The sequence below is a fragment of the Podarcis raffonei genome, chromosome 1 (assembly GCF_027172205.1).
Source record: "Podarcis raffonei isolate rPodRaf1 chromosome 1, rPodRaf1.pri, whole genome shotgun sequence".
Lineage (NCBI taxonomy): Eukaryota > Metazoa > Chordata > Lepidosauria > Squamata > Lacertidae > Podarcis > Podarcis raffonei.
Window position 1 is genome coordinate 105833652 of NC_070602.1, and position 21747 is coordinate 105855398.

The following is a 21747-nucleotide window of genomic DNA, read 5'->3' on the forward strand; positions in this document are numbered from 1 at the left end:
TTAGTTGCACCAAGCTGTGCAATTATGGGAACTCTCTAGCAACAACAAAGAAGCCCACCCCAAAACTCTAATCCACTTTAACTCCATTCTCATTCATTTTCATGGCTCCCTGGTGCAGAAGTCTTCAAATGCCTTTCATGTAAGAGACCTGGAAGGATTCCAGTTCTTGGTTTCTTCCTCCAGCCCTGATAAATTACCTTCAGAATTAGGCTTTTAAGGAACTGAAAGGTTATTATTTCTTTAGTTCAGAGATAGGCAGGAAGCATGTTGGGATCTGTTGGAAGATCACGGTTATTTGCAGTAGGCCAGCAAGAACTTCTTCCTCCCAGTTGTATGCATATATGTATTAACCTCGTTTAATAATCACAACAACCTTGTATGGCAGGTTAGGTTGAGAGACCGTGACTGGCCCAAGGCTGCCCAGTGAATATTTGAACCATAAGTGGAAGTTTGAGGATCTTGTCCTTCTTGCCAAGCTGCAGATTTAATATTAAATTTCTGAGTCGCAGCTGCCCCATCTCAGATTCCTTAAATCATCCATCAATTGTGAATAAAGTGAAGAGAAGCCCTCATGTGAAGATGTAGCAAGTAGGAAGGATTTCTCAGTGGTTTCATGTTCCTCAGTCGTGGCAGATTTTTGTTTAAAAGAACTGCGCAAATTCTGTTTTGAAAAGGCCTGACTTGAAAAGGCAATTCACCCTGAAACCCTTTAAGTAAATTACAGCTGTACCTTGGATCTCAAACGTCTTGGTTCCCGAACAAATCAGCTCCCAAATGATTGAAACCCAGAAGTGAGTGTTCTGATTTTCGAACAATTTTCAGAAGCCAAAAATCTGGCGCAGCTTCCGCGACTTCTGTCTGGCTGCAGAATGCTCCTGCAGCTAATCGGAAGTTGCGCCTTGGTTTTCAACTGGTTCCAGGAGTCAAACGGACTCCCGGAATGCATTCTGTTCGAGAACCAAGGTACGACTGTAAAAGAAATTAGGGGCTATATAGCCTTGTGCATCAGCCTTGCCTACAGGATGTCTCAGATTCAATCTCCAGCATCTCCATGCAGGGCTGGGAGAAACCTCTGCCTAAAATTCTGGAGAGCTGGTGTTTCATCAGGGAAGACAGTACTAAACTAGATGGACCAATTGTCTGAGTCCTTATAGGGAAGCTTCCTATGTTCCTAAGTTACTGGATGGGATTTGGCAGCAAGATAAGCTAATTCATATAGGAATCAGTTCCTGAATGTAAATTTGATCCCTTCTGGTATCTTTTCAATCATGCTTTGTCTTTCAAGCCAGAGATTTCTTTTTTAAAAAAAAAAGTATATTTGTTTTATGCTTAAAGTTCAAGAATGAATATCACAGTTGACAATATGTTCTTCAGTTAACAGCTTCAGAATTTTCCTCCTTTGGAAGTGTGTACTGTTGAGCTTTCAAAACTGACAAGAAAACACCACCTCCACAAATGGTCTTTTCTTTTATGTCTTTCTCAGAATTGAATGTTCATATACAAAGCTATTGCTCTTGCACAATTGTCTAAAATTGCTCTGCAGATGGTATGTAGAATAGAACTGAGCAGAAATGGTGAAGCTGTACCAGGTTGCAGATGCGTATAGATGTAGATATTATTATTGACTAACAAAACTCTGCTTTCAGATTTGCCAAACACAGGTGTAAATAAACTCAGAGCATCTGAGAGTGTTCATATTGCTTCTTATCATGTTGGAACAGAGCCAGAACAAGGGAATCTCTACTCCCCAGAGCAAACATCGCTCCATGAAAGTGAGGGTCTGTTATATACATTTTAAATAAACTGAGATTTGTCAATCTGGTCTTGTTTTTATTCATAACCGTGTAATAACTTCAGGTTTGTTGTGCTTTTTATCTTTAGGATCAGTGGGTAACTCTAGGAGTTCGACACAAATGAATTCTTATTCTGACAGTGGATACCAGGAAGTAAGCAGTTTTCACAACAGCCAGAACCTGATAAAGGGAGAGAACAGACAGCAACATTCCTTTATCGGAGCAAATAATAACCATTTGGTGAGAAGCTCAAGGGCTGAAGGACAGGCTTTGGTTCAGGTACATGTAGCTCCAAAAATATAATCAAGAAAAGCTGATGAAATAAATAAATATACTAATATAGATATGGTGTAAAAGTAATATAAATATGAATGTAATACCCAATACAATAATTTACTTACCTTGATAAATCATTTGTATTCTACATTTTCAACCACAACAGTCCTCTGACTGGCTTAAAATTATATAAGAATAAATAAAACACTATTTCATTTTGTTTCATTTCTATATCACCTTTATCTTCCAAGGATCTCATCAAAACAGTGGGGGGGGGGAGTAAAAGAAAACACCAATTAAAAGCAAACAGCGCTTCCATAAATGGCGTAAGACAATATAACACTAAATAATGGAGCAAAGCTTCAAGGTCATACTTCCCTTCTAAACATTTGTGGTTGAGGGATGGGTCACCGGCATTTAGTTCCACTTTCCAAGAATCCTTGGTTGCCATTACATGTCATTACTGGTTCATATGCCAGGATTTTTAGAAAGGTGAACTAAATGCTCGCAACGTTCTCTCAGTTACACAGGAGGAGAGAATGGGAGGGCATGGAAGCCCAAGACTTTGTTCAGCCTAATTCCAGATTTTGTAGAATGACATTTGGCTGTGCAGTGTTAATGGTAACTTATTTATTAGGCTTATTAATAAGACATGAAAAGGGCAAAGACTAAATGGAGAAAATAGTTCTATAGGATTTTGGTGACACATTTGCTGCAAAAAAAAAGAAAGGAAAGTGGAACATTAAGATTAAAGCTACATCTGTACTACAACATTTAAGCCCAATCCAAAGGATGTTACTCTTTTGGCCCCTCTCAAGGAACTCTGGAAATTAATAGTTTCGCTTGGCTGCGGATGCCAAAGAGGATTCTTGTTGTTCTTTAAGAATGCATCCTTGACAGAAGTTACAATAGATAAACTTACTTTAAAACATTTTAGGCTCAATCCAGCAAACATTAAGCGTTTTAAGTCCCGCTGATTTCAGTGCAGAGACTGAGAAGTGCAATTCTGTGCATATGTGTTCAACGAGTCTAACTCCCAGATGAATGTGTAGAGAATTGAAACCTTTAAAACATGAGCTTAACTCTCCGTTTTAAAACCAAAGGGACTGAACTCTAGTGCAAATGCGCCCGCAAAGGAATTTTCAAGCGAAAATGTTGATCTTTTACACTGGCTGATGGCTTTGTGCACCAAAATGATACGTGGTTCCTTTTGAACAGGCATCCTCAAACATAGCTGCCAACCGAGCCATGAGACGCGTAAGTTCTGTTCCATCGAGGGCCCAGTCTCCCTCATATGTGACCACCGCAGGCATTTCTCCTTCAAGGGGATCACTCAGAACTTCTTTAGGGAGTGGCTATGGCTCACCATCCGTTACTGAGTCGCGATCTCTTAATTCTAATGTGTTTTCATCTACAACATTGCCTGTACAACGAGCAGCATCTCCGTTTACCACACAGAGGCCAGCTTCGCCTATCGCAGTGCGCAGAGTTGGCTCGGTAACATCCAGGCAGTCGACCAACCCCAATGGAGGAACTCCCCAGTACCAGCCCGCTGTCAGAGTTGGGTCACCTCTTACGCTCAATGACACACAGACAAGAGTGGCCTCTCCACCCCAAACCCAAGTTGGCTCTTCATCACCAAAACGTTCTGGGATGACCGCAGTTCCACAACATCTGGGGACGACGTTACAACGGACACTTCATGATATCGAGCAATACGCACAGCAGTACGATATATATGAAAAAATGGTCCCACCCCGTCCAGATAGCCTTACAGGTTAGTAAAAAGGTAAAGACACAACTTAAAACTTTGCGCAAACCTGTAAATACAATGAATTGCACTGTTGGCAAGAGGAGCTGTAATATGCCATTACTGATGCTTGAAATGCTGTTATAGGCACAGTGCCTGCACACGAGGAATCTGCACAGGACCAACAACACAATGCAGGATTCTATGACCTCATTTTAAATTGGGATATTTTTTCAAAGGGTAGGAATTTGATGTTAGGTGTTGCTGAAAAGCTTATTGATTTCACTGAAAGGAAGACTGAAGTTGCTGCTTTGAATGTGTTTGTAGTTCCAAAGGCTTGTTTCAGTAGATATTTTCGGAATTAATCGCTTCATTTCTCATCACAAAGAATGAAATGTTATACTGTGGAGGCTTAGCAGTTTTATTTTATTTTTAATTTGTTTCTGTTGAAAGATTTTCATGGATAAACAAACGAACCTATAGGGTCTCTGTTTTCAATTCATAGAGTACTTTCTACAGGTCAGCTACATTTGGTGTGAAACGCTGCTGTCATGGGCATTTTGAGGTAGTGGGGGAAAGTGAAGTGTGGAGAGGGGGGAAGAAAGAAGGGGGGATAATGATCTTTCATTCTTTTGCATAGTGTATGTGCAGAGTTTTGTGTCAGCGTCAGGTGGGTAGGTTCTTTGTTTGCTTTTGCTGGCAATGCGAGAGGTTGGAGAACCCAGAATAAGGTTGGTTGCATTCAGTTGATTGCCGTGAGCTTGGTTTGTGTGTGAGAGGGGGAGGGACATTCTTCAAATGAAAACAATGAGCTTCAGTTATTCCGTATTTTCTACAAACAGTTTTTAAATGCACAGAAAAAATATACTTAATGCCTTAATAAAATGATTGCTTATGGGCACAAGTGCTCTACTGTATACACGATAATTTCAGCTGCCTGCAAGATCTTCATTTGGATGGAGGGATCCAGTTCATCCCCATAGTAGTGGGTGCGCACCCAGATGACTGATGAAGACAGGATGTACAAGTGCATTATGCGTATCTGAGCACATGCAGATCGTTGGGTGGGGATTTAGGAAGTATTCACCACTTTGTTTAGCCTGCAGGGGTCTAAACATGCACAACTTGCATTAGATTGTGACCTATAAATAATAAGTCAGAAGGTCGGCGGTTCGAATCCCCGTGACAGGGTGAGCTCCCATTGCTCGGTCCCTGCTCCTGCCAACCTAGCAGTTCGAAAGCACATCAAAGTGCAAGTAGATAAATAGGTACCACTCCAGCGGGAAGGTAAACAGCGTTTCCATGCACTCCTCTGGTTTCACCAGAAGCGGCTTAGTCATGCTGGCCACATGACTCGGAAGCTGTACGCCAGCTTCCTCGGTCAATAAAGCGAGATGAGCGCCGCAACCCCAGAGTCGGTCATGACTGGACCTAATGGTCAGGGGTCCCTTTACCTTTTTATAAATAGTAAGTACAAATAAAATACCACCATGGTATTTTAAAATTTTAAAATTTGTTCCCAGGTGCATATGAATGAATTTAAGCTACCTCTATTCAACTTGGAGACAAACAGTGCCATGAATATCCCTGTCAAAAATGTTCTTGCATTTGAAAAAAGCAGGTATCGGGCCTGAAATATATGAAAACTACCTATACTGTTGATATGCACTGCATAATTAACTGCAATTTATGTGTTCCTGACTCCCTCTGTGCAATACTTGAAGGGATTTGTATTTCCTTATTACTTCTGGGCACACAAGCAATGAATCATTAAACAATCGGGAGGCAGACCTCAGTATAGGTATCAGGTTTTCATATACCACGTAATCTGTGACTGACCACATATAATATGGAAAAAAATAGGAAACAAGCAAGAGAAACACATTTTGTTTAATGACAGGAAGTGCAAGCAACGACTTCTTGCTTGAAATTTAGTTCTCACTTTTGTCAAATGTAGCTAGTGCATTTCAAAATATGAAAAAAGACCTCATGCATTGTGCCAATGATTTTGAAGTAGAACAATGCTGTCTGTATATTACTCATATACCAAAGTCCTAATGCCCTGATTAAAAGTGCCTTAACAGCAAATATTTAGATGCCAATCTACTTGAAAGGGTGCTGAAAGCCTTGACTTAATATGTTTAAGAATGCTGTGCCAAGCAGCTAAATATGAATGACTTTTTAATCAGTCTTTTGATATCACAGTCCTGAATCTTCTAGTTATTTCATAGTGAAGATGTAGTAGTATAATTTTTCAAGCCTTTCAAAACACAAAGCCTTTTAAATTATTCTTAGAAAGATTTTGCTAGATTCAATTTCTTAAATACTGTTAATCTTCACACAATATCCATAACCTCAGTGGTTGCCACTGTAGTCCTAAACCCTTGCACCAGCGTAATGACTTATGAATCTGGCATATGGTGTTTTTATGACATTGCACTGGTGTTGAAATCAGTCCTGACAAAACCAGGAGCAAGCAAGCAAGCAAGAAAAAATAATTGTATTACTTAATAGGACCAACAGATGGAAGGCTGAAGGTTTAACAACACATCTGAACCAGTTGTTACCACATTAAGATTCAGCAAAGAACTAATATTGACATTTGCAGATATCATGGCTAGTAGCTCAATCAGGTTGTCTTCTCAAACATTGCCTTAGTGTTGGTTTTTTTTTTTAAGAAAACCCTCTTTCATCTGTCTATACAGTGGTACCTTGGGTTAAGTACTTAATTCGTTCCGGAGGTCCGTCTTAACCTGAAACTGTTCTTAACCTGAAGCACCACTTTAGCTAATGGGGCCTCTTGCTGCTGCCACCGCGCCGCCGGAGCACGATTTCTGTTCTCATCCTGAAGCAAAGTTCTTAACCTGAAGCACTATTTCTGGGTTAGCGGAGTCTGTAACCTGAAGCGTATGTAACCTGAGGTACCACTGTACAGTGGTACGTCTGGTTATGAACTTAATTCGTTCCGGAGGTCCATTCTTAACCTGAAACCATTCTTAACCTGAGGTACCATTTTAGCTAATGGGGCCTCCTGCTGCCACCACACCACCAGCGTGCGATTTCTGTTCTCATCCTGAGATAAAGTTCTTAACCCAAGGTACTACTTCTGGGTTAGCAGAGTCTGTAACCCGAAGTGTTTGCAACCTGAGGTACCACTGTATAGCAAATTTAACTAGAATAGATTCTTCGCTATAATGACTGTTGTGATTTTTAAGAGCCAATGCAGCTTTGTATTTTATTATAGAAAGAATCAAATCCTTAAAAATACGTTTTGCATAGCCTCAGACCAGATGGACAGCAAATCAGGTTCTTATATCATAGGGTTGATATGTTGTACAGTTGCTGATATTTCGTGAAACACGCACTGACAGAATACTTGAATCACTGGACATCCCCACTAAATCCTCATTTTTAATTAGCAGCAGGTTACCAATCACTGTGTTATTTGGAAGCTGAAGGCTAGTGTGTGTGTGCATATAAGCTGACTTGTACATGATCTTGCCTTTTGGATAGTTCGGATCTATAGGACAGGGTGCATACCACTTCTGTAGGTTCCCTGTACCGCCATCGTTTTGGATTAGAAGAGAGGATTGATGACACTGTGAATCTCTTGATCTCTCCCAGTACTTTCAGGTGTCTTCAATATAAGTGATTTTAGCCCCTAAAAGGCACGTGTCCCTTTAGTTCAGTTCCTCCTACGCCATAGGGTCGCTTAAGCTGCAAGGTAGTTTCATCACACGATAAAGAAAGGAACATTTTGTTGCTGGAGGCTAAGCTACTACAACCCCCTCGCAGTTTAAATAATTGGCAGCTGACTGACAGGCTGTGCTCTTGCCAGATGAATCTATGTGGATCTACATTAAACGAAATAAAAAATCAAGACTATTAAGGCTTTTCAATTGTTCACGGGTGGTACAAAATGACCATTATGGGCCTGACCCAAAACTTTTGCAGCATCCACAACATTCCCCAGAGCACAGTAAATAAGGTGTAAGAGACCCAGGCCTTCTGCAAATTCTCTTCCATTGTCGCATGTTTTTAAAATGGTTGTTGCCATTATACAAACTATAGCACAGAGGCTTTAAAATACCATAATCTTCTGTCACCTTGAACAATGTGTGCAGTTCTAGCTGCCACTTTTTAACAAAGAAACTATAGAGCTGGTAAAAGGCAAGAAATAAGAGTACAAAAATCATTAGGCTTGTAGATAAGCTACAAGGAGAGGTTTAAATTGGAATTTTTCACTTTAGATGGAAAATAAAAGATAGGATAACTGAAAGAGGAAGATAAGATCCTAAATCATGCATAAAAACGGAACAGGAAACGTGGATGCTCTGTTCAAAAACGTGACTGAGTGGGCCTGGAGTGAAATTATTGTAAGACTTACAAAGGCATCTTGAAGCACATTTTGATTTTCCCCACTCACTTTCTTATGCACAAAATAATTTCTTTGGAGGCCTTGTTAGGAACAGGTGAGACCAGGCCTGAACTAGCCATCTGGCAGTTCTGGTAAAGGCCAGAGGGACCAATGCGCTTAAAAGTCGAAGGGATGATCTTTGTGAAAACAAAACACAAACCAATAACCCTGTCCCTGCCTACTTCCCCCCCCCCCTTTGCTCTTGCACGGGACAGGGAGAACGGCAAAAGATATAGGTGCCACCTATCTCTGAAGAGATCTGTTTTGAAATACAGATTAACATATATATTAATTTCTTCCTTGATAGAATTTTAGGCTGCGATTAGAAGATGAGATATGCATATGCGTGGGAGAGTCACATGCGTAGTTGGAGCCTAAAAGATTGCAATATGAAAATGGGGATTTGTTTGTGAAGATTGCAATTGCCACATACTCACATTTCCCTTTTCCGTCTAGGCTTGAGGAGTTCATATGCCAGTCAGCACAGCCAACTTGGTCAAGAGCTGCGTTCGACGGTGTCTCCTGATCTGCACATCACCCCTATATATGAAGGTAGAACTTATTACAGTCCAGTGTACCACAGTCCAAATCATGGAACTGCTGATGTACCCCAAGGATCCCAAACAGCGTTATATCGAACTGGATCTGGTAAGTGTGAAATCCCTGTTGTCCCCAAATCTAAATTGGCTACAAGAGTATGGGGAACTATTTTATCACCCCATGTTCGTTGGAGAATAATACTGAAATAATATGACAGCGTGTACTTGAAACCATAAAGTTTAGAAAAAGGAAACCCCAATTCATAAACTTTCCTTCCCCCACAGATTTGGTGGGGAGGGGTGCTAAAGGACACAGATATCTTCCTGCCTTCTCTATCTGGAAGGAAGTTGGGTAGGTCCAGAAGTGCATAGATGCTTGAAGGAGCATCTGGCTAGAAGGGAATGTTGCACTCATAGAGGGAGCAATCAGCACACACACCACCTGCCACTGTAAAGGGGCCATAAGACTTACCTCTGCTATAGGCAATCTTTTAAAAATAGCCTTGAACATCACATACCATCCAATTCGGCCTACCCTCCCTTAGAGGAGGTTACAGGACTATTAATTTTCAAGATCCTTAGTTTTGGCAGCATTAAAAAAGCATTAAAAACAATATTTTAAAAAAATACTTTTAAATGTGCAATCCATTTAGCTGCTCTATATTATTTGTCACCTTTATAACTGACCCCATCAGTTCAGAATTGAATAATAACGCATTGAAATAAGAAATTGAAAATCCCATCACCATTCAAATCATGGCCAAATTCCATCAGCATTCAAATTAAGCTATCAAAGTAACGTACAGTGAAATTGCTAAAATTAAAACACTAGGGTTTGGATCCTAGCTAACTTAATTCAAGGAAGGGAAAATTCCCCAGTCCCTCTTTGCCCCTGCGGCCACTTGCACTGCTTAAAAGGCCTCTCTGGAGGGTAGCCCCCCCCCCAATAGACAGTATGCAATGGGACATGGCTAGCTGCTGCGGGGAGGGGAACTAGCCCAAATGACTTAAGCCCAGAATGGGACTCCTAGACGTTTTGTGTGCCGCATCCCACCCCCAAGATATAGACTCTTAAAGGGCACAAGTGGCTGCCATTATGGAAGAAGCGATGTGCAGCTTCACTTCTTTGAACTTCCTTAAGTAATGGTATCTTAGATCCAAACCAATCTAAACCCCAGTCCATCTGTCCCTCACCATGCCAGCTTAAAGAAAAGCATATTCCATTGCTTCCAAAAGGTTTTGTTGAGTTTCAGAAGGAAGGAGATCGGATAATAAATCTGTGTGTGTGTGTGTGTGTCTGCATACTTCTTCTCTGGCGATCATTCATAGCCGAGTAAGATTGTTTTCCATGAACACGGTTTTAACAATGAGTTCGTAAGTGACTGTGGAGGCCAATTCTGGATCCACACGTCCTTCCACAGTGGGGACATTGGTTTCCTGGCAGGAGTTGATCATAGTGTGGAATTGCCAAGCGTGCCTTCCTCTTAGCACGTTTCTCCCTTGCGTCCTGAGTTCTAGTGTCTTCAAAGCCCATGACACCTTTGGTAAAGGCTGTTCTCCAACTGGAGCACTCGCAGGCCAGTGTTTCCCAGTTGTCAGTGTTCATACTACATTTTTTTAGATTTGCCTTGAGGCAGTCTTTAAACCTCTTTTGCTGACCACCAGCATTGTGCGTTCCATTTTTAAGTTTGGAATAGAGTAGTTCCTTTGGAAGACGATCATCATACAGACACACAACAACACATACGGACACACAACAACAACAATCTTGATATTTGTTTTATGTTCCAGGTGTTGGAAATCTACAAAGGTCATCCAGTCAGCGTAGCACTCTTACATACCAAAGAAATAATTATGCTCTGAACACAACAGCTACCTACGCAGAACCCTACAGGTCGCTTCATTATCGGCTCTCTGAGTCCAGCTACAACAGGATGCAGCAGCATGCGCCTCCTGCTGATGATGGTACCACAAGATCTCCATCCATAGACAGCATCCAGAAAGATCCCAGGCAAGCATACCTCATACTTGTAACAAATTGCCCACAGTTGCCATAGCGAAATAATTCTAAATCGATTCCTGTTACTTAGACTTTCCATTGCTAATCTTTGAGACTGTGTTTAGTTCAGCATTGGAAATTTAGTTATACACAAATCTTTGTAAAATGTTGTCAGCGGGTGGACTGGGTTAACTCATTGCAGGCTGAAAATGTTATATATAACACACACGAATTCACACTTTGCTTTGAACTCTGCTTATCCAATGAAGAGAATTTGCATGGCGGGATCCTGAATTACCTGAGGTCATCCACATGCTTCAGCATCAGTTCCCATCAGTTCAAGCCAACGCTGCGGCCTACCTACAGCACCTGTGTTTTGGAGATAACAAAATAAAAACCGAGGTACGCTATAGATGCCTTATTGGAAAAACCCCCAGTGAAGAACATTTTAGAGCAATGTTTAATTTTGAAGTTTCCGTCAAATTGGTACCTATTGATAAACTTACACTGCAAATGCAGGTTCATGCTTCTAAGGTTTTACTGTACAGACAGTGGAAATGCTGGGCCGTCTTTTTGACTGCTTCCTTTAAATTTTGATTTCTGTGCACACTTGCTTGGAAGCAAGGCCCTTTGAACTCAGCGGGACTTAATTCTGAGTAAATATCTGGATATGTGGGACAATAAACAGAAGCTGAATCCTGAAAATACAAAGGTGTAATTGTGACCCAAGTTCTCATGTCTTGGAGGTGGGGGCCCCTTTTTGACAGAGACGTTATGTTTCAATTGTTGTAAACCACCCTGGGATCTTGGAGAAGGAGGAGAAATTATAACATAAGGCCTAGCTAATGGCTTTTTAAAAATCATTTTATTCTGCAGCTATTTAAAAAAACAATGTTTCTGTCTTAACAAGCAATTAGCAGAAAAATCGCTACCTGAATATTTATTATGTTTTCCAATAAACTTTGCATATTTGAAACGGAGGGGAACAGTGCTTTATGACTTGAATTTTGGGGAGTGTGCTTCCCTGTATTACTGGTCACCTTATTGTTGTCTTCACAGAGTAGTTATGTTTTCCATTGTTACTGAGTAGATCTATCACTTTGTTCACATTTCTCCTCTAGTCAATTATATTCTGTACTTTAAGAACCTAAGGGTCATATCCAACATTTCTGCTAGCCCATCAGACTCTCTCCTGCACAACAGAACTTTATCCTTTCCTCTCCCCTGAAGCCCACCGCACACCCTCAGAATCTGCTCTCTTTGTGTATTAATGGAATCCGTTCCACATATTTTCTAGGTATGTAGGTTAGGAGGAATCAAACATCTGGTTGACCTGTTGGACCACAGAGTCATTGAAGTTCAAAAAAACGCTTGCGGTGCATTGCGGAATCTGGTATACGGAAAGTCGACAGATGAAAACAAAATAGCAATGAAAAACGTCGGAGGGATCCCTGCACTTTTACGATTGCTAAGAAAATCCATTGATGCAGAAGTAAGAGAACTTGTCACAGGTAAAGTTTCAATAGATAGGAAATAAATGGCATTTAGTCAGGTGAAATGTTTCTGTGTGCAAGAAGAGGTTTTACTTTGAAATAACTTAGTTGAAAAGGTATCTAGTTGCATGAACCTTTGCATGTCTGTTCAGAAGGATGTCACATTTATTTATGTGAGACCTACTGTGGTAAATGTGTCTAGGACAGGAGCCTTAGAACCTTCATGCAGGCATTTGGGGTTGCAGCTACACACACACACACACACACACTCCAATAGACTTTTGTTACAGAATTTATTTTGTAACCTGCAGAGTAGTCCTGTCTCATGGCTTTTTTCAAACAACAACTGGTCCTGGGCAGAATATTTGGTTTGGTTTGGGGACATTTTACTACTTCAAGGTACATTGAAATTCAGCTTGAGATGGAAAAACGTAGTCCTCCAAAATCGTTTTTGTGAGGGCTTTTAAAAAATGTGTCTGGGTAAGTGCATCCTCCCTACACACACACACACACGCACGCACACAGAGAGAGAGAGAGAGAGAGAGAGAGAGAGAGAGAGAGAGAGAACAACTTATATTGCCACATATTGCCACATAGGCAATATAAGTTGTTCAGTACATCTGACAATCCACAGTTGTTCTGAGAAATTTCTTTGAATGTCTTCTGCAAGAGTGGATAAATTAATCTGTAGTACTCTTAGCTCCCATAGTTTGTTTTACAGATTATTTTGGACCCTCAGGCAGTTAATACTTTCACATTTAGAACTCTCATTCATAAGGATTCATTATATTATTGAGTCTCACAGTAGCAGTGTAATATTAGGATTCTATTGTGAATAACTTTATAATTCGTTTCATGGTGATATAACAGTTTTCATAATTAGATTTTTTAAAATTTTCATCAAATGATTTCCTGAAGAATGTAGTCACCTTGACTAAAAAGAAAAAGAAAACTACAGTTCCGTAGTGTTGCACATGTCCGTAGGGGGAAGGCCAGCTCCCTGAATTCAACAGTATATTTCTGCTAATTGAATTTTGCTAAATTTGAGAAAGCTGTGTGCTTGAGTCCAGCGATATTCCACATTCCAGAGGCACATCTTTCTCGACTCACTTTAGATGCCGCTGTTGCTCAAAGACCATCTTGACTATGACTTTATATAAATATGATCCCCTCTGAATTGGAAAAAAAAAATCTCCTTGACTTCTAATACACACACACAAGTATGTCATTGGATAATGTTGCGATCAACTGAAGTTTCAGAAAACTGCAACTGTTCCAAGTGTTAGAAAGTATTCAGCACATAAGACAAAGTGTGAATCACACATTAGGCATTTAGCCAAATGAACTGCTGGGATGTTTCAGTAACTAAATTGTAAGGAGCGGGGGCTGTGAACGCAAGTAGTAAATAAGACCAGACTTTCCTCCCTTTGCCTCTCCTCCACCCACATCACTGCAAAATACCTCTGCCTGCTGCCTCTGTGGAGACAGCTCCTAGTTCAGTGGGTACTGGTACTTCAAGTCTCATCAACATGGAGACAAGCTTGTGAAAGGATCCAGCAAGTTCTTCCACAGCTCCCAGGCTTGGTGGGCTGCCGGCTGCTGTGGCTCAGCAGACTAGCAGCTTTCTTCTCTGAATAGAAGGCAGAGACCAAGATCAAGACAGCTTTGCTTAGGGTAGGAAGCACGCTAAAAGTCATCTGTGCCTGGCAGGTAGTCCTGAATACTTTTTTAGGGCTATGATGAAAGCCAAGCAGATGCTGTTTGCATCTTTCATCCCAGCCTAACGTATCTGGCCTGTCAGCTGCAGTCATCTCAGAGGTTGCTCATTCATGCTTAGCCTCTAAAGTTCGACACCCCTCCATATTTCTTGCAAGGCTCAAGCACTCTAGAGGTTTCTGCCAGGGCAACCCGTTACCTTAGGGCACGGTTTCCCAAACTTGGGTCTTCAGCTGTTTTTGGACTACAATTCCCATCATCTCTGACCACTGGTCCTACTAGCTAGGGGTGATGGGAGTTGTAGTCCAAAAACAGCTGAAGACCCAAGTTTGGGAAACCGTGCCTTAGGGCACAGTGCTGCTTATTTCTTCCCAGGCCTTTTTCCTTTTTCTTTTTTGTGAAAGTACACAAGCATTCTTTTCAGTTAGCCCAGCAAGATCATCAAATCACAGCTTATACTGATAAATAAGTGCCATGTTGGTTATTTGCTTAAAATGCTGTGATTTAAACCCAGTTCAGATATTTCAAGCGTAGCATAGGGCCGTTGGACCTGTGTGGCTGGCAGTTTATTATGTATGGCGTGCAAACTTCACAGGGAAAAAAGCTTTATTTGCTCACCTCATGGGGTGTGCGCTGTTTTATTACCATTTCCCCCTTTCATTTATATCCCACCTTTCTGTTGTTATGCAACACCAGATGGCATACATGTAGTTCCCAGGTGATGGCCCAGCCACACAATGACCAAACCGAGGCCTCTGTAGCTTCAGCTACATGTGCCTACATATCATATCCTGGGATCGCCAGTGCTTCTGCACTTTATGTGTACCACCAAATGAAAGGTTACAGCTGCTAACTCTAAGAGCCCAAATCACATGGGGGGTGGTTCTAGAATCATAGAATCATAGAGTTGGAAGAGACCACAAGGGCCATCGAGTCCAACCCCCTGCCAAGCAGGAAACACCATCAGAGCACTCCTGACATATGGTTATCAAGCCTCTGCTTAAAGACCTCCAAAGAAGGAGACTCCACCACACTCCTTGGCAGCAAATTCCACTGTCAAACAGCTCTTACTGTCAGGAAGTTCTTCCTAATGTTTAGGTGGAATCTTCTTTCTTGTAGTTTGGATCCATTGCTCCGTGTCCGCTTCTCTGGAGCAGCAGAAAACAACCTTTCTCCCTCCTCTATGTGACATCCTTTTATATATTTGAACATGGCTATCATATCACCCCTTAACCTCCTCTTCTCCAGGCTAAACATGCCCAGCTCCCTTAGCCGTTCCTCATAAGGCATCGTTTCCAGGCCTTTGACCATTTTGGTTGCCCTCCTCTGGACACGTTCCAGTTTGTCAGTTCTAGATACTACCACCTCTTAAGGGTGTTTCTTTCACTATGCACATAAAATAAAAACAACAACTGCACCATTGTGCGGGCTATAGTGAAGGTCCTCAGGGTTTTTTTGCCCATGTCATTTCCTGTTAGGGAAGTTCTCACTCAACTTGCTTTGGTATCTGAAACCATCATGAGGGGGAAATACACAATATTAGTTCCAAGGAAGAGACGGCCATTGCCTTGCTACTAAGAGTCTTGCAATACTCAGGTGTTTCTCAAAGCTGCTTATCTGTAATTGTCACTTTCACATTACTTTTAGCTGTGAGTGCTTTTTGTGTCAGAAATCCATACTGCAGAAAGATGGTATTTGACTAAACGTTTTAATATTTTAGGTCTTGCCTGTAATCTCTGCTGCAGAATCACAAAGTTAGTGCATGGTCTTGGTTTCTGTGTTGCTGACATGGAAGAATAACCCATACATTTCTCCACTTCCTCAAACAGCTTTATTCTGCCTAAGGGTGTTTTGTGTTTATTTCTTTGGAATCTCATTTTTCATGAGTTATACTCTCCATCACTAAAACCTGGTGTGATTTATTACTTTTGAAATTACAGAGGCAGTTAACGGACCTTATCTTAGAGTATGTTGGACACAAACACTTTATATTCATTCTTAGTACTTCTACATACATTTAAATTCTTAATACCCCATACCTTACATTTGGGGTGGTGCAATCTAAAGCAAGTTATGCATGCCTAAGGCATGGAATCAGTTCTTAGCTGTGCTTGGGTAACACTGATTTCACAGAGAATTAGGTATGCTTCACTTTTCTCTGGATTGCACCTATGGCCCGTTCCCCCCCCCCCCTTCATGTAATATAAGCCAAGCACCGTTGTTGGAGAATATCAAGAAAGCACACAGCATGCATGCAACAATTATGCATAGGGAGAGTAAGCAGAGGAGGAACCGCTGATTCAAATTCTGATGCCACCACTAAATGGCTTGTTAAAATGGCTCCAGGATACTTTGGGCCTTTGGTATCTTGGTAAAATAGTCTCTGACAAACATGCTAAAATTGCTGCCAGGAATCTTTTTGTATTGTGCCATTTGTTTCACCAGGGAGTTTTTGAAGTAACAAGAAAAAGAAAAAAGAAAAGAAAGCATCTAATTTTATATCGATATCATTGTGTTTAACTGAACATACAGGGAGGAGTATTATGAGTATTCCGCCTTTGCAAGCATTTCTGCTTGAAAGATGGAATGATTCCCCACTTTCCTCCTGACCCCACATCCCAAGTGGAATCAGGGAATGCATGTGGAAGGGGAGAAAGCCCCATTGTGCTAGTAGGAGCCTGTACACAGGCTTTCACTAGCTCACTGGATTTGCTGAATTTGGCCCACAGTTACAGCTAAGCATCAATTTGCCGCCCTGGGCTCCTTCAGGGGGAAAGAGCCAGGATATAAACTAAACAAGTGTGTGTGTGTGTGTGTGTGTGTGTGTATATATATATATATATATATATATATATATATATATATATGAATGAAAAGAGAGCCTAGAGAGTGTTCTAAATAATTTTTGTATATAATTACTGTATTGATTCTCAACTTCGTAATAGCACCTAAGACATATACCTTATCCAGAGAAGGAGATCTAGCACAACTGTCTGGTCCCACAGTATTAGTTGATAAATGACATAATTGCAACTTCTGTCACTGATGTTTTGGTCTGTGTTGATGGTTCTGAGCCAGTTGTGAATGGGATAAGAAGATCTTCCTCATCCAATAAAATGCTCAAAGTGCAGATATTTTGGTCAATCCATTCTAGCCACATTACTGGTTTGTGTTAAATGCACAGTAATAAATTGCCGCAGTAGAGAAATCACACACAAGTAAATGGGTCAAACATTCACCTTTGTGTAATTATTCATCATCCATGGTCAGTAGTGAGTACCGTAAGTGACACCCTAGTTACTATTGTCAGAGGCCGATAAGTAGTTGTAACTATGCCTTCTCAAATCTGATAAGGCAACTTTTCCTGTCCGTAAGTCAGCTCAGCTGCTGATCAGTTGACAAAAACACCTTTTAAATAATAAACATTCTAAAACTAATGTTTTATTTGGCTACCAGAAGTGGTGTAGAGGGACTCGCAAACAACTTCTGAGTAACATTGTGAAGTAGATTTGTTGCCACGCCTAGCATTGTTTAAATACAGCATTGCTTTGAGGGAAGAACAACTTTATATAAAAGCGAACACTTCATTACTATGTTCAAAACTGAAGTGCAATATTTGTGGATTCCCCCCACCAAAAATCTGTATTCAAAATGACTAGTGGCCAATAAATGCCTGCATTTAATTGTGGAGAAAAGATATATGATGTTCTCAAGCATTACCTTCAGATCTTGGAAATTAATTTTTCATCTTCTGGAGTTGCAATTACACAATATTACTGACAGGGGTTTTTGTGGGGGGGGGGGAGGTTATATCCTACATGCTTTTATTTTATCTGGTTTTTGTGCTGCTTTTGCTTTGTTACCTAAACTGAGTCCTAGAGATGGACTAGAATGCTATATGTTAAACAGCACAATCCCAAATCTTGGAAGAGATGCTATAGAACATTTACTATAACATAGAGAGATGAATGAGGTGTCAAATTAGAAACCAGAATAGCGGCTTTACTAGTTCACCAAAAATAAAATATTTATAGAAACCGAAACAGTTAAAAAGAAATAAGGTATGTCTATAAGTGTCCATCTTTTAAACTGCTCTTGCTGTCGGCTGTAAGCGCTCTTGTTTCTTCATTGAAATGAACCCCATTCTTCTCCCTGGCAGCTATTGGCTGAATTGTAATGTTGTGAAATGCTTCTAAACTTTCTAATGCAAAGATGGTAAATCTATGTCCCTCCATCAGCCCCAGCCAATGTGGCCAACGGTCAAAGGTTCCCCATCCCTGTTCTACTGATAAGAAATTAAACTGTCAGTACATGAAAAGTTACAGTTTTGGAGCACTTAATATAACATCTTACTGATGAAATTGGGTGCACTTCTCATCTCAAGCCACGTGTACTCACTTTGGATGTGTTTTTTCACAACTCCAGATGATAGATGCTTGGTTGCTGAATGCAAGATCTGTATCTGGTGTGTAATCTGTCATTTAAAGCTGGACTAGAGGTACCCAGCGAGTCTTTGCTGTTTGCATTTTAAAGGGGGGAAAATATGTTCGCATTATTGATTGTTTCTATGCTAATACATCCATTGTTGCAATCCCAAATAGTATTTTCTGTGTGCACAAGAATTGCATGTGGCACACCGTGTATTGTGGTGTGGAAACCTGGTAGTTGTATTTCTTGTTTCCTAGTAGTACTAATTGAAACGAAGTCTCCAGATTCCTGTGTTTTGAATGTGCAGGAGTTGATTGGGTAGACCGTGTATGCCTGTCATTAGCAAATTGTTTGGGACTCATTTTCTTAACTTCTAGGTGATGAAAGGGCTTTTGTTTCCCTAGCAAACACCTTGCCCTTCAGCATATTATTAGTTTCCCTCAAGTAGACAACATTTGGCAGATAACAAGATACAAAGCTTATTCTTTCAAGCAAGCAATCAGCTCTTATTGAAACTGAGCTAGGCAAATCAGGCAACCTTACAGTGTGGGCTGATCAATCATACATTCCTATACAATCAGCAGAGCACACAATATTTATATTTTGTAACCACTGACCTGTATATAGTTGCATGTCATAAAAGTCTGTTCCCTCAAAATAGTACCAAAAATATAATGCCAGTATTTTAGTAGGCAAATAAGCAAATTGGGAGAGACTGGACTGGAATGAATTTGTACATACTGAATTTCCCACGCAGAGGTAGCATGGTTTGAAGCAGGCATAGGCAAACTCGGCCCTCCAGATGTTTTGGGACTACAACTCCCATGATCCCTAGCTAATAGGACCAGTGGTCAGGGATGATGGGAATTGTAATCCCAAAACATCTGGAGGGTCGAATTTGCCTATGCCTGGCTTGGAGGATCAGAAGCAACCCATGTGCTTCCAAGCACCTTCATTCCTCTAAAATACAGCTCACCTCTATATTGCCTTTTTAGCGTTAAACATAGGTTGCCATGACATCTAAATAGTCAATGCCATGTTCAGCCATAAATGAAGGTCTTGTTTTTGCTCGGTTTTTGTTTCTGTTCTGTTCTGTTCATTTATATTTTGAGTGGTCCCCTACTCAGGTCTAAGGAGGGGTTAACATGCAGGTGAAAGTGATGGTTAGTTGATGAAGGACCCTGTGTGAGAGGCAGGGAAGGGAAGATCTCCTAGGGTGGGAGAAGAAAGGGAAGCTCCCAGGTGAGAGCTGGAAGGGATCACCTTCCTCTGTGTGGGACAAGTTAAGATTTACCTGTGAAAGAGGACTTCATATGCTTTCTCTTCTCTCTCTCCTTCTTCTCTTTGTATTTGTTTAGCTTAGTTTTTTTATTATTATTATAATGTATTATGAAAACTCTTAATAAAATCTTATTCAAAAGAAGAACCACAAGCCGAGTTCCACTTACAGAACTGGGCTTTTCCAGTTCCTCCTTCACTCTGTGTTCACTAAAACATGCTTTTGAGAATTGGAATCATCCAGACATCCAATGATACAGTGTGCCGCTTCAGGGGAGAAATCAACTGTGGGAAACATCTCTTGCATAAGCTTTAAATGCATTACATAGGAACTACAGGAAGTGTTCACCTAACTAGCTGCTCCTTTCTTTTCCTTACCAGGGAAGAGTTGTTCATTCTTTCTCTTCTTGATGAGTTGAGGGACATAATTTCAGTGTACTCTTTTTTTCTTTTCTTTTTTGCAACAGTAGTTCTGTAAGCTCATGCAAGATGAATCCGTTATGATTATTATTTTATATGCCCAATTATTTGGAAGGCAGCAAGTTCAACACAACCCAGAATCTTTTGCTAATAAAATATTCGGAATCAGAAATGCCTCATAGTTTGTGAGCCACTCTATATGTATTCTGTATTTCAGTTATGGTGGCAAGTTACTGCTGATCTCACACACTTTGGAATGTAAATACAACATTGTAGAATAAACCATCCTAGCTTGTCTCGATATGTATAATGTAGACTTCATTTTCCTTGAATTTTAAGGTGCCCAGTACATTGGGATCTGGTTGGATCCCAATTGAGCTCCCGTTGCTCGGTCCCTGCTCCTGCCAACCTAGCAGTTTGAAAGCACGTCAAAGTGCAAGTAGATAAATAGGTACCACTCTGGCGGGAAGGTAAATGGTGTTTCCATGCACTGCCCTGGTTCGCCAGAAGCGGCTTAGTCATGCTGGCCACATGACCCGGAAGCTGTACGCCGGCTCCCTCGGCCAATAAAGCGAGATGAGCGCCGCAACCCCAGAGTCGGTCACGACTGGACCTTATGGTCAGGAGTCCCTTTACCTTTACTAGGTTAAATGGAGCTTTCTCTCAGGTCAGTGGGAATAGGATTGCAGCTGAAGTTTCATCACACAAATGGTCTGGTCTGCTGTCTGTCTGCTACCTTTCAGAGTACTGCTTTTGTTTTATAAACGTGTCAGTGACTTTGCCCCTTCCTACTAGGGATACTTATTCCTCCCTTAAGTTCTGTCATGATAACTTAAGGTCCATGTGCTAAGCTGAAAAATGAGAGAGAGAGAGAGAGAGAGAGAGAGAGAGAGAGAGAGAGAGAGAGATGTTGCTTCTCATACTGTTGTCTTTTATGCTATGGAGTATTTGGTTTTTATTTCTTTTAAATGTGCTGTGTTTTAACTTGCTGTTACCACAACTATATGGTAAAGTTTGCAAGTTGAACCTAATGGTTCTAGCCATAAAATAATACTTGATGGATCTTTTCCCCCTCCACAGGCGTTCTCTGGAACTTGTCTTCATGCGATGCAGTAAAGATGACAATCATTCGAGATGCGCTTTCAACGCTAACAAACACTGTGATAGTTCCTCATTCTGGTTGGAATAATTCTTCCTTTGATGATGATCATAAAATTAAATTCCAGACTTCTCTAGTTCTACGCAATACAACAGGATGCCTGAGGTAAATTGCTGTGTTTGTAGTAGTAATCTTAAAACAGCAATTTCTTATGCGGCCTTTGTAAACTAATCATTTCTTCCATCCAAGCTAATATGCTTTGCTTTTGCATAATGAAAAGAAGCAGACATGCAGATTTATATCCAAGGGCATGTTGTTTTATGATTGTGTGCTCTCTGTGTTTGTATTAAATACTAATTATAGGGTTAAGCTGCGAGTTGCTTTGATGCCAAGTCATTTCTAGCAATTTAATCTTTAAGTTATTAACTGGTCACTACTGTGGTTCAGGCCATTCTATTAGTGTAAGCTTGAAAGAATTATTGCAGACTACACACATCAAAATCATCTAATGATAATTGCTGGTATTGAAGGAGCTACCA

At 40.7% G+C, this 21747-nt stretch overlaps 1 protein-coding gene across 9 annotated transcripts in view; it reads left to right on the plus strand.

Annotated features, from left to right (window-relative positions):
• Window positions 1-21747, plus strand: part of PKP4 (plakophilin 4) — a 93517-nt gene that overhangs the window by 54091 nt on the left and 17679 nt on the right. For 4 of the 9 annotated variants that reach the window (XM_053407494.1, XM_053407529.1, XM_053407484.1 and 1 more), the window contains 8 exons: window positions 1647-1778; window positions 1858-2072; window positions 3288-3846; window positions 8693-8884; window positions 10567-10786; window positions 11044-11176; window positions 12072-12285; window positions 21190-21373. In XM_053407494.1, coding sequence (XP_053263469.1) covers window positions 1647-1778; window positions 1858-2072; window positions 3288-3846; window positions 8693-8884; window positions 10567-10786; window positions 11044-11176; window positions 12072-12285; window positions 21190-21373 — 1849 coding nt within the window. The remainder of the gene's footprint in view (window positions 1-1646; window positions 1779-1857; window positions 2073-3287; window positions 3847-8692; window positions 8885-10566; window positions 10787-11043; window positions 11177-12071; window positions 12286-21189; window positions 21374-21747) is intronic. The other 5 variants (XM_053407469.1, XM_053407509.1, XM_053407523.1 and 2 more) reach the window with 4 other exon arrangements.